This window comes from Rhinoraja longicauda, chromosome 15 (genome assembly GCF_053455715.1).
Source record: "Rhinoraja longicauda isolate Sanriku21f chromosome 15, sRhiLon1.1, whole genome shotgun sequence".
Classification (NCBI taxonomy): Eukaryota; Metazoa; Chordata; class Chondrichthyes; order Rajiformes; family Arhynchobatidae; genus Rhinoraja; species Rhinoraja longicauda.
In genome coordinates, this window is record NC_135967.1 from 9,499,266 (window position 1) to 9,512,315 (window position 13,050).

Sequence of the window (13,050 nt, forward strand, 5' to 3'; positions counted from 1 at the left end):
GGCTTCTGCAAATTGCCCCGAGGGTGTAGTTATAGGACTATTGTACGGGATGATCATCGGTCAGCACAGACTCGATGGGCCAAAGGGCCGTTTCCTCACTGTATCTCTAAGATAAACTACAGGGCATTGGTGAGACCGCACCTGGAGTATTGTGTACAGTTTTGGTCTCCTAATCTGAGGAAAGACATTCTAGCCTTAGAGGGAGTACAGAGAAGGTTCACCAGATTGATCCCTGGGATGGCAGGACTTTCATATGAAGAAAGACTGGATAGACTAGGCTTATACTCGCTGGAATATAGAAGACTGAGGGGGGATCTTATAGAAACATATAAAATTCTTAAGGGGTTGGAGAGGCTAGATGCGGGAAGATTGTTCCCGATGTTGGGGAAGTCCAGACCAGGGGTCACAGCATAAGGATAAGGGGGAAGTTTTTTAGGACCGAGATGAGAAAACATTTCTTCACACAGAGAGTGGTGAGTCTGTGGAATTCTCTGCCACAGAAGGTAGTTGAGGCCAGTTCATTGGCTATATTTAAGAGGGAGTTAGATGTGGCCCTTGTGGCTAAAGGGATCAGGGGGTATGGAGAGAAGGCAGGTACAAGTTACTGAGCTGGATGATCAGCCATGATCATATTGAATGGCGGTGCAGGCTCGAAGGGCCGAATGGCCTACTCCTGCACCTATTTTCTATGTTTCTATGTAAACTAAACTAAATTCAGCATGTCGAGCAGCATCTGTGAGGGAAGAGGAACTGTTGACCATTTATGTCGAGACCCTCACAAATGGGGCTAAATTTTGGAAGCACTGTATGATTCCTGTGATGCATAAGTGTATGCTCATAAGAAGTATCTTTTGGACTTTGGACTTCAGAGATTCAGGGCTGAAACAGGCCCTTCGACCCACCGAGTCCACACCGACCACTGATCACCCCGTACACTGGCACTATCCTACACACGAGGGACAATTTACAATTTTACTGAAGCCAATTAATCTACAAACCTGTACGTCTTTGGAGTGTGGGAGGAAACCAGAGCACCTGAAGGAAACCCAAACGGTCTCAGGGAGAATGTGCAAACTGCACACATACAGCACCCATAGTCAGGATCAAACCAGAGTCTCTGGCGCTGTAAGGCAGTAGCTCCACCGCTGTGCCACTGTGCTGCCCTCTTCGAGAGAAACCCTGTTGGTTGTGTCAACAGTCCAGAACCAGGGGCCACAGTTTAAAGAGTAAGGGGTAGGCCATTTAGAACGGAGATGAGGAAAAATGTTCCAGTCAGAGAGTTGTAAATCTGTGGAATTCTCTGCCTCAGAAGGCAGTGGAGGCCAATTCTCTGAATGCATTCAAGAGAGAGCTAGATAGAGCTCTTAAGGATAGCGGAGTCAAGGGGTATGGGGAGAAGGCAGGAACGGGGTACTGATTGAGAATGATCAGCCATGATCACGTTGAATGGTGATGCTGGCTCGAGGGGCCGAATGGCCTCCTCCTGCACCTATTGTCTATAAAACTCTGATTCAGGGCACCGTGTCAGAGGCCGAGCTTTCTCTTTGTTGTGTTTTAAATACACCTGATTGCCCAAATTGTGGCAGCCACCTCAACAGATCTTTCATTACCTTCTTTATTTCCTTTGGAGCTTGGAGTGGAAGGACGATCTGTTAACAGATAGAAGCTCTTTAGCTGAAAATGGTGGAACATAAATGTCTGATCCACGTTTTCTGATAACTCCAGCAGGATCCACCTGCAACATTTTCCAACCTTACACCAGAAAACACGGTCCATTCCCCCAGTTGGAAGTCCACACAATCCCACTGTTTAGTGCTGAATGTGTGTGTTTGGTTTGAAAGAAAATATTTGCTCACTTCATCTCAGTTTAATGGCCATCAGGATACAGCAGCTGGAATGCTGTTCTAGCTTTTAGTCACCAGAAACATTTCCTTCTATTTTCAAGTGAGATTTCATTAGAATCAAGGTGAATTATTCCTCATATCACCTGAGTTTAAAGTAACTAATTTTCCAATTGAGAAAAGCTAACACTTCACTTGTATGCAAGAAATAGAAGGTGGTTACCAGAGATTTAAGGTAAATAAAAAGTTTGATTTTGTGTTTCTTTCCCCTGGTCTTACTTTTGGTTTTAAGCTTAAAGTAGTCAGTTAACTTTCAACCAGGTACATGGTCTCAAGTGGAGATTGGTCTCAGATGCAAACACTTCTCACCTGTCGGCCTTACCTGAGTTGCCGCGATTTCCTTTGCTATTGTCATTGCGGTCGTCCAGCGCATCGGCCAAGTCAAAATCAATGCCGCCGCTACCTGTGTCTAAGGTTGCAAAGGAAATCCATTCAAACTCAATCCAAGCAGAAGGGGGGGGGGGGGGGGGGGGGGGGAATAAGTGAATTTGTGAATCAGGAGGAAAAGTTTCAGTTCCAGCAGTAAAGAGAAAACACGAGACAATGTTCACAGAAGGGAACAGCAAAGGCATTGGAGGAAAGAACAAGAGAGGGCATTGGCTTACAGGCGTGGTCGGAAAATCAGAAGTTCTTAAGTTCATAAGTGTTAGGAGCAGAATTAGGCCATTTGGCCCATCCATCATTCCATCATGGCTGATCGATCTTTCCCTCTCCACCACATTCTCCTGCCTTCTATCCATAACCTCTGATGCCCGTACTAATCAAGAATCTATCAATCTGCATCTTAAAAATACCAAATGACTTGGCCTCCACAGCCATCTGTGGCAACGAATTCCACAGATTCACCACCGTCTGACAAAATAAATTCCTCATCATCTCCTTTCTAAGGGCACGTCTTTTTATTCTGAGGCTATGGCCTCTGGTCCAGGACTCTCCCACTAGATGTAATAAAGATGTTGCCAAGCCTTGAGAGTTTGAGCTGCAGGGAGAGGTTGGGCAGGCTACGACTTTATTCCCTGGAGCGCAGGAGGCTGAGAGGTGAATAGAATCATGAAGGGAATAGAAAGGTGAATGCACAGAGTATTTTACCCAAGGTAATGGAATTAAAACCAAGACGGCAGATACTTAATGTGAGAGGGACAATATTTAATAGGAACCCAAGGGGTTCTTGACCCGAAACGTCACCTATCCATGTTCTCCAGAGATGCTGCCTGACCCGCTGAGTTACTCCAGCACTCTGTGAAACGTCACCTATCCATGTTCTCCAGAGATGCTGCCTGACCCGCTGAGTTACTCCAGCACTCTGTGAAACGTCACCTATCCATGTTCTTCCAGAGATGCTGCCTGACCTACCTGCTGATTTACTCCAGCACTCTGTGAAACGTCACCTATGCATTTTCTCCAGAGATGCTGCCTGACCTGCTGATTTACTCCAGCACTTCAGAGTATCAGAGGTCAGGATTGAACCCGGGTCACTGCAGCTGTGAGGCAGCAGCTCCACCTGCCACTGTGTTGCCTTTGTTGATCCTTTTGTTAATCACCTACATTTTATGATCCCGACCTCATGGGCCATTTGCCAATGGGAATAATTTTCCCCTGGTGTGAAGGGGAATGGTAAAATGGAATTAGCATAGGATTAGTGTTGATGGCTGCTTGATTACCAGTGTGGGCTCCGTGAGCTGAATGGCCAGTTTCCATGGTGATTGGCCATCTACTCTGTCCATACCTTTCCCAAGTTTAAACACTTAACGGATCTCCTCACAACCTCCTCCGTTCCAGGAAAAAGAACACCCGTTTCTTGGGAACAGCTCCATACAAGACCAGAAGAAATTGCAGAGTCGTGGACGCAGTCCCGTCCATCACGCAAGCCAACCTCCCTTCCATTGACGCCATCTACACTTCACGCTGCCTCGGCAAGGCCACCAGCATAATCAAGGAACAGTCTCACTTTCTCTTCTCCCCTCTCCCATCAGGCAAGTGGTACAGAAGTGTGAAAACGCACACCTCCAGACCCAGGAATAGTTTCTTCCCAGCTGTGATCAGGCAACTGAATGGTCCTCTCTCCAACTAAAGAACTGACCTGACCACCCATCAACCTCATTGGAGACCTTCAAACTATCTTTAATCGGACATTATTGGACTTTATCTTGCACTAAACGTTATACACTTTATCACCAAACGCAGGCTCGGCGATCGTTTCGCTCAACACCTTCGCTCAGTCCACCTTAACCAACCTGATCTCCCGGTGGCTGAGCACTTCAACTCCCCCTCCCACTCCCAGTCTGACCTTTCTGTCATGGGCCTCCTCCAGTGTCATAGCCCGGCAGTATGAACATTAACTTCTCTAACTTTAGATAGCTCCTCTGTCCCTCTCTTTCCCTCCCCCTTCCCAGTTCTCCCACTGCCTTCCTGTCTCCACCTATATCCTTTCTTTGACCCGCCCCTCCTGACATCAGTCTGAAGAAGAGTCTCGACCCGAAACGTCACCTACTCCTTCTCGCCAGAGATGCTGCCTGACCCGCTGAGTTACTCCAGCATTTTGTGATACCTTCGATTTGTACCAGCATCTGCAGTTATTTTCCTATACACTTTATCCTGAATCAGAACACTGCAGATGGCTTGATTGTAACTAATCTCTAATTTACCAACATAACCAAATTGTTTCATCCCTGCTACCATTTTGGTAAATCTCTTCAGCGCCCTATCCAAAGACATCATATCTTTCCTGCACTGTGCCGCCCATAAAACTCCAGCTGGGGGCTAAACGGTGTTTTATAAAGATTCACTGTAAGCCCCTCACTCTTGTTCTTGTATTCATAAGTCTCAAGTTTCTGTTTGCTTTCTCAAACTGCCCTCTCAATATCAACAAACTTCACACATCCACCCTCAAAACGCCATGTCCTTTGATTCCTTTTAGAATCCCGCCCCCTGGTTTCCAATGCCTTATCTCATTCTTCTGATTAAAACATAACACTTCATATATCTCAAAATTAAATTTCACCTGCCATCTATTTGCCCATTCCACACCCTTGTCTCCCTCTCCTTACTGTTCAGTTTAAGAATAAGGGGTAGGCCATTTAGAACGGAGATGAGGAAAATCTTTTTCAGTCAGAGAGTTGTAAATCTGTGGAATTCTCTGCCTCAGAAGGCAGTGGAGGCCAATTCTCTGAATGCATTCAAGAGAGAGCTAGATAGAGCTCTTAAGGATAGCGGAGTCAGGGGGTATGGGGAGAAGACAGGAACGGGGTACTGATTGAGAATAATCAGCCATGATCACATTGAATGGTGGTGCTGGCTCGAAGGGCCGAATGGCCTACTCCTGCACCTATTGTCTATTGTCTATTGTTCACTGCTGTCAAAAAATTGCGGAGGATTGTGGACGCAGCCCAGACCATCACACAAAACCAACCTCCCATCCATTGACTCCATTTACACCTCATGCTGCCTCGGCAAGGCCACCAGCATAAGCAAGGGCGAGTCGCACCCCGGCCACTCTCTCTTCTCCCCTTGCCCATCGGGCAAAAAGTATAGAAGTGCGAAAACACACACCTACAGATTCAGGGACAGTTTCTTCCCGACTGTTATCAGGCAACTGAGCCATTCTGCCAACAACTGGAGAGCAGTCCTGAGCTACAATCTACCTCACTGGGGATCGTTGGACTATCTTTGATCAGACTTTACTGGACTTTATCTCGCACTAAACGTTATTCACATTATTCCCTTTATCATGTATCTGTACACCATGGATAGCTCGATTGTAATCTTGTACTGTCTTTCTGCTGATTGGGTAGCATGCAACAAAGGTTTTTCACTGTACCTCGGTATATGTGACAGTAAAATAATCTCAAACTCAGTCCCGTGCCATCTGTCTAGTGAACTCCAAATTGCTAATAGATGCCATTGTAGTATGCCCTGAAGATTTCCACTAAACACGTTTCTCCGGCCTAATGTTCTATCCCTTCTGCCAAAGCCAATCTTATTCCACTGCCTTCAATAATCCCTAGAAACCAAAGAGATGAGAGTGTGATCCAGGTAACCATTCTTTGCACAAATGCATGGAGTGTAAGGAAGAAAATTGCAGGCACAAAATCATCCAAAAGAGAGTGGTGTGGAAAATATGGATGGGATATGGCTGCAAATGAATTGAGACTGGAAAACTTAATGTCCAGTAAGGAAAAGGAATACTTGTGTTGGACATTCCAAATAAATCAATTTTATATAATCACAGTGACTAACCAAAAATAGCATTAGGAAAATGAGAGCAATTAAAAAAATTAATGGCACAAAAGTGCCCCCAGCGTCAAAACACAAAGTGCTAGAGTAACACAGCGAGTCAGGCAGCATCTGTGGAGGATGACACAAAAAGCTGGAGTAACTCAGCGGGTCAGGCAGCAACTCAGGAGAGAAGGAATGGGTGACGATTTGGGTCGAGACCCTTTGAAGAAGTTCTCCTCCATACACATCTTGCAGCATCTGTGGAGGACATGGATAGGTGTTGTTTCTGGTCGGGACCCTTCTTCAGACTGATTGTAGTAGAGGGGGAGAAATCTGGTAAAGAGGACGGGGCAGGACACAGCCTGGCAAGTGATAGCTGGATAAAGGTTCGATCGGCTGATGGGTGGGATGTGACAAAGGGCTTTGTCACTCTTTATTCCACTTGCTTAGTCCTACCTCAACCTCTTTTCCTGCCCCCCCCCCCCCCCCTCAGTCTGAAGAAGGGTCCTAACCATTCCCTCCACAGATGCTGCCTGTCCTGCTGAGTTACTCCAGCACTTTGTGTTTCATTTGTGATTCCAGCATCTGCAGTTCCTTGTGCCTGCCCCAACATCACATTGTTCCCGTGCTAGGATTTTGAAGGACATGGGTGAGAACATTGCAGATGCTCTGATTGTTGTCCTGCAGGCTCTTGCAATATATGAGCAACTCAATAACATTACTGCACATTTCACTGCTGTTTCTTAAAGGTGGGTACGGGGTAGTGGTGAAGGATGGGGTGAAGATAGGGAGACATTGGCCTATATAGTCTAGGAGCCATTTGCATGATATCACACAGATTTATAATTAAGGATGGATGGAGAGACCAGATTTCTTGACAACTTTCAGCTGATGAGAAAAGTTAGTCCTCAATATGCCAGTGCCACCCAACAAACCTAAAAGTTACCAAGTTTCTGAGGAGTGACTAAAGCAGAGGACACGAAAAGATCTATGGATGTGACTGAGTTGGAGAACCAGCTACTTTGTGAACTTCTGTGAAGCATGCCAGAAAAGTTCTAGTTTTAGAGATTCAGCGTGGAAACAGGCACTTCGGCCCACCGAGTCCACGCCGATCAGCAACCACCCGTACACTAGTTCTATCCGACACACTTAGGCCAATTTACAGAAACCAAGTAACCCACAAACGTGCATATTTTAGGAACGTGGAAGGAAACCGGAGCACCCGGAGAAAACCGGGAAAAATCCGGGGAGAAAACTGGGCGCAGCGGTAGAGTTTCTGCCTTACAGCCCTTGCAGTGCCGGAGACCCGGGTTCGATCCCCACTACGGATGCTGCCTGCACGGAGTTTGTACGTTCTCCCCGTGACCTGCATGAGTTTTCTCCGAAATCTTCGGTTTCCTCCCACACTCCAAAGACGTACAGGTTTGCAGGTTCATTGCTTGTTTAAAGTGTAAATTGTCCCTAATGTGTGTGGGATAGTGTTAATGTGCGGGGTGCAGACCCCGTGGGCCGAAGGGCCTGTTTCTGCGCTGTATCTCTAAACTAAAACTAAACTAAAACCCACAGGGAGAACGTACAAACTCTGTACAGACAGCGCCCGTAGTCAGGATCGAACCTGGGTCTCTGGAACTGTGAGGTAGCACTACCTCTGTGCCACTGTGCTGGTTGGACAGTTAGATAAAGGAGGCAAATAGATACCAGGACAGAAAATTGGCTGAAGATGGTGATGACAAGAATTCTAAGTGGCAAAATTTGATCAGTGAAGTCTTACAGGGGCAATCAAATCTAAGGTTGATAGATTAGGTGAATGCGCAAAACTAATGCAAATGGATTTCAATGAGGCAAATGTAAGATACTTAGATCTATAAATGATAGATTCAGGCAGTGCAACCAGAAAAAGTGGGAATTCAAGGAGACTTAACCTGTCAAGGGGCAGGTACAAGAAACAAAGAGATGGAGGGAAAGTGGGACTGAGATCTATAAACTGAAGGAAAAGAATCAGAATTTGTCCCACAGTCCTACAAAGCCTTTGTTAGGCCACTTTGGGGCCCTGCAATCGTACCTGATAGCTGAACTTATCCACTCCTTACGCCCCACATTCCCTGCACACAACGGGTAAATTACAGAGGGTCAATTAATCTACAAACCATCACATCTTTGGGATGTGGGAGGAAACCCACGTGGTCCCAGGGAGAACATGCAAACTCCACACAGACAGCACCCGAGGTTGGGGGGGTCAAACCCACGTCTCTGGCACTGTGAGACAGTGGCACTATCAGGTGAGTCCTGGGAATACATTTCAGGGATTGTGTAAATCAACACTTTGCAATTTCAAAATCCATGGGCGGTAATAAACCAAACTAAACTGTACTAAACTGAATGTCTGAGAGTCTGTGGGGCCAGAGGTGACTGCAGAGTTCCAGTGTACAATGGAATGGAGGGATCCATCAGAGTCCTCTGAAATACCAAGACCGCCTAGTTCGCTGCTTTACCATCTAACGAGAAGCAATAAGCAAAAGCGACTTACTCTGTTTTGGTGGCTTTTTTGTGGTTCCGGGTGCTTTCGTGGTTTTATGAGGAGGTGTAAAAAGATCCAACAGGCTTAAATCACCTACAGAAACAAACGGAAAGAAATTTATAGGAAACAAAAGCTGCAGATACTGGTTTAAATCGAAGGTAGACACAAAATGCTGGAGTAACTCAGCGGGCCAGGCAGCATCTCGGGAGAGAAGGGATGGGCGACGTTTCGGGTTGAGACCCTTCTTCAGACTGAAAGAAATTTACGCAGGATAAATGAAAGCCTAGGAATCAAAGGCGCATACAGACATTTTCAAAAAGAAATGGTGGGAATGGCAGAAAAAGTGAAGTGGCATCCGGCAGAAGCAATGGATCATCTCAGTCCGTTAGCCTTTAACCTCTTGCAGAAAAGTTAAGTTTAGTTTAGAGATACAGCATGGGAACAGACCCTTTGGCCCACCGAGTCCGTGCTGACCATCGATCACCCGTTCACACTACTTCCATGTTATTCCCTCTTCCTCATCCGCTCCCTACAAACCAGGGGCAATTTTATAGAGGCCACTTAACCTCCAAACCCGCACGTCTTTGGGATGTGGGAGGACACCGGAGCACCCGGAGGAAACCACGTGGTCACAGGGAGAAGGTGCAAACCCCACCCAGATAGAACCCGAGGTCAGGATCAAACGTGAGACTCTGCCACTGTGAACCAGCTGAGCCACTGTGCCACCCTAAGTGCCCAAGAGTTCACCTTGAATTTTATAACCAACAAATTAATACTTTTGGAGAGATGGCTTCAGTACCTCAGAGATGGATTTGACTTCAGACTGCTGGAGTCTGTTCAAGTTAAGAGCTTAATTTTCATAGTTTCACCAACGTATGTGGATCAAGCATGGTTTTGACATTGACTTCCTGATGCGATTAGATATTTGATGGGATTTAATCTTCTACACCTTATCCAGCTGCACAGTGTTGCTGCATTGGACTTTGCCACAACAACAGCGAAGACTTCATGAACAGACTTAGACCAGTTGTGCCAGGCTTGGCCATGGGTGTAAGGCCAGGTAGATGACATTAGCGTTAATGGAATGCGACACCACAGCAGAGAAGCACTGCGCCATGTGAAATACAGATGCTCCCCGACTAACGATGCTTTGACGTACGATATTTGGACTTTACAATGGTGCAAACGCTGGGCAACGGCAGCGACCCGCAGCTCGCTTCCGGCCACGTGATCAAGAGTATTTAAATGCATTTCGACTTACGATATTTTCGGTTTACGATGGGTTTATCGGAACGTAGGTTGAGGAGCACCTGTATGTTGAACTGTGCCACACTCCCATCTCAAGTGAATACCTAACTGCAATATTCGAAGAGGAGCAGGAGAGGTTATCACTCAATTAACATCATTAAGATAAATGGACAAATGATCAAACTGCTCCTTTGTGTCTAAACTGCTGCCTGGCTTCCCTGCTTTTCAATGTTACTGCATTCATAAGCTTCATATTGTCCACATGCAGGAAAATAGGAGATAGCACAGCCCACCTGGCCCTCAATGGACAATCAACCCCAGGCATCACCAACTCTTCTGCACCTTTTCCTCATCTTTCAAAAAATTATCAACCCCCCTCTTTATTTTATTTCATTCTTCACACGCGTAAATTATAATGTTTTATTCGTAATTGTTTACTGTATGTCATGTTGTTACTTGCCAGCAAAGCACCAAGGCAAATTCCTTGTATGTATACATGCTTGGCTAATAAATGTATTCAATTCAATTCAACTCAATTCAATTCAATTCAATTCAATTCAATTCAATTTAATTCAATTCAATTCAATTCAATTCAATTCAATTTAATTCAATTCAATTCAATTTCAATATCTCTGGCCGTCTAACCAGCCCAACACCCATGAGTGGGGAATTCCAAAAGTTCACCGTGCTTTGTGAGAAACAAATTCCAAACCGTGTGTTGTTTAGTTGTAGTTTTATTTTAGAGATACAGCGTGGAAACAGCTGTATCCCTTCGGCCCACCTGGTCCACACTGACCAACGATCACACGTACACTAGCTCTATGTTATCCCAGTTTCGCATCCACTCCCTGGACACGAGGGACAATTCACAGAAGCCAATCATCCTACAAACCTGTACGCCTTTGGAGTGAGCGAGGAAGGCGGAGCACCCGGAGAAAACCCGCCTGGTACAAACGTACAAACTCCGCACAGACAGCACCGGTAATCAGGATTGAATCCGGGTCTCTGGTGCTGTAAGGCAGCAACTCTGAAGATGGGTCTCGACGCGAAACGTCATCCATTGAGTCTGAAGAAGGGTCTCGACCAGAAACGTCACCCATTCCTTCTCTCCAGAGATGCTGCCTGTCCCGCTGAGTTACTCCAGCTATTTGTGTCTATCTAACTCTGCCACTGATGCTGGAGTAACTCAGCGGGTCAGGCAGCATCTCTGGAGAAAAAGGATGTGTGACGTTTCTGGTCGAGACCCTTCTTCAGACTGAAAGAGCTTTTCAGTAGTTCCTTTCTACACTACCATCCCTACTGCTGTGCCACTGACTGCTCCTTATCTTGTAATTATGTCTGCGCATTTGAGACTCTTTTATTAGTGGACATCACCTTTTAAATTGTTTACAGACCAAAACAAAAACTGAAAGAATTTTTAGAAATAATTATATTTGAAAAGCAGACAGATAAAGCTGCATATTTTCAGATTAATGTGCCAGAGGAAATAGTTGACCTGGTATTCCTCAGAGCCCTCAATGTCTCCTCTGCACCACAATCTTTTGAAAAATGATCAACCCTCTCTTTATATACCCCCAGTCATCTGTTTCCATGTTGTATCTCTAAAGTCTAACATCTAGAGTCAAAAGAACATAGAACAGTACATCGCAGGCCACACAATGTTTGTGCTGAACATGATGCCAGGTTATACTGATCTCATCTGCCTGTACATGATCCATATTGCTTGAGTCCCTTCACTTCCATTTGCCCATCCAAAGGCCACAAATGCCACTATCATTTCTGCCTGCACCCCCATCCCAGGCAATATGTTCCAGGCCTCCATTACTCTCTGTGTATAAAACTTGTCCCGCACATCTCCATTAAACTCTTTCCCCTCGCAACTCCACATCTCTCACCACAGATGCTGCCTGACCCACTGAGTACCTCCAACAGGGTTCTTTTGCTCCATATTCCAGCATCAGCAGTCTCTTGTGTCTCCCGGTGATAAACTACAGAGGGTAGTATCCACAGATAGTTAAGTTCCCATTCCCGGGCCTATTTAGCTCCTGAGCAGTTAGAATAAGAAGAAGGTAAGTAATCACTTCTCTTCACGTGGTAGTTTGTTGTTTCTGCCAACAGATGTCAGTGCAGAACTTTGAATGAAACTTTCACCACCTCACAAGCCTTTCTTTACCTGGAAAACAAGTAGAAGTTCTAGCTTAAAGAGACAAAAATCAGAAAATGCTCCCAATACCCAGCAGGTCGGGCAGCAGCTGTTGAGAGAGACAAACACAGTTAAAGTTTCAGATCAATGACCTTGAACAGAAGTGGGAGCTATTGGAAATATAGAGATTTAAGTTTTAAGAGTACTGTGTGCAGTTTTGGTCTCCAAATTTGAGGAAGGATATTCTTGCTATTGAGGGCGTGCAGCATAGGTTTACTAGGTTAATTCCCGGAATAGCGGGACTGTCATATGTTGAAAGACTGGAGCGACTAGGCTTGTATACACTGGAATTTAGAAGGATGAGAGGGGATCTTATCGAAACGTATAAGATTATTAAGGGGTTGGACATGTTAGAGGCAGGAAACATGTTCCCAATGTTGGGGGAGTCCAGAACAAGGGGCCACAGTTTAAGAATAAGGGGTAGGCCATTTAGAACTGAAATGAGGAAAACCTTTTTCAGTCAGAGAGTTGTGAATCTGTGGAATTCTCTGCCTCAGAAGGCAGTGGAGGCCAATTCTCTGAATGCATTCAAGAGAGAGCTAGATAGAGCTCTTAAGGATAGCGGAGTCAGGGGGTATGGGGAGAAGGCAGGAACGGGGTACTGATTGTGAATGATCAGCCATGATCACATTGAATGGCGGTGCTGGCTCGAAGGGCCGAATGGCCTCCTCCTGCACCTATTGTCTATTGTCTATTTAAGGGAAAAGGGAGAGGGTTGAAAGGTTGGAGGGAAGATGGTTGGGATATGGGGAGAATAGGTTGCAGGAAAATATGCGGGAGAATGTGACTGATGGAATTGCAATGAGAGCCAGCTTAAACACGATGGGCCAAATGGCCTCCTCCTATGTTGCCTTGAAATTAGTATCTTTTTCCCTGCATATCCTATGATTATAATCTCTAAACTAGTAACATTTGTTACCACCCATTCACTCCAAACCATCATCATCACTGTTGGTCAAAATATA

The 13,050-nt window shown here is 45.6% G+C and overlaps 1 protein-coding gene across 1 annotated transcript in view; it reads right to left on the reverse strand.

Annotated features, from left to right (window-relative positions):
- cd99l2 (CD99 molecule-like 2) overlaps positions 1 to 13,050 on the reverse strand; it is a 162,525-nt gene that overhangs the window by 14,625 nt on the left and 134,850 nt on the right. The window contains exons 6-8 of the mRNA XM_078412665.1: positions 8,644 to 8,727; positions 2,224 to 2,310; positions 1,611 to 1,649 (exon numbers count right to left, since the gene is read on the reverse strand). Coding sequence (XP_078268791.1) covers positions 1,611 to 1,649; positions 2,224 to 2,310; positions 8,644 to 8,727 — 210 coding nt within the window. The remainder of the gene's footprint in view (positions 1 to 1,610; positions 1,650 to 2,223; positions 2,311 to 8,643; positions 8,728 to 13,050) is intronic.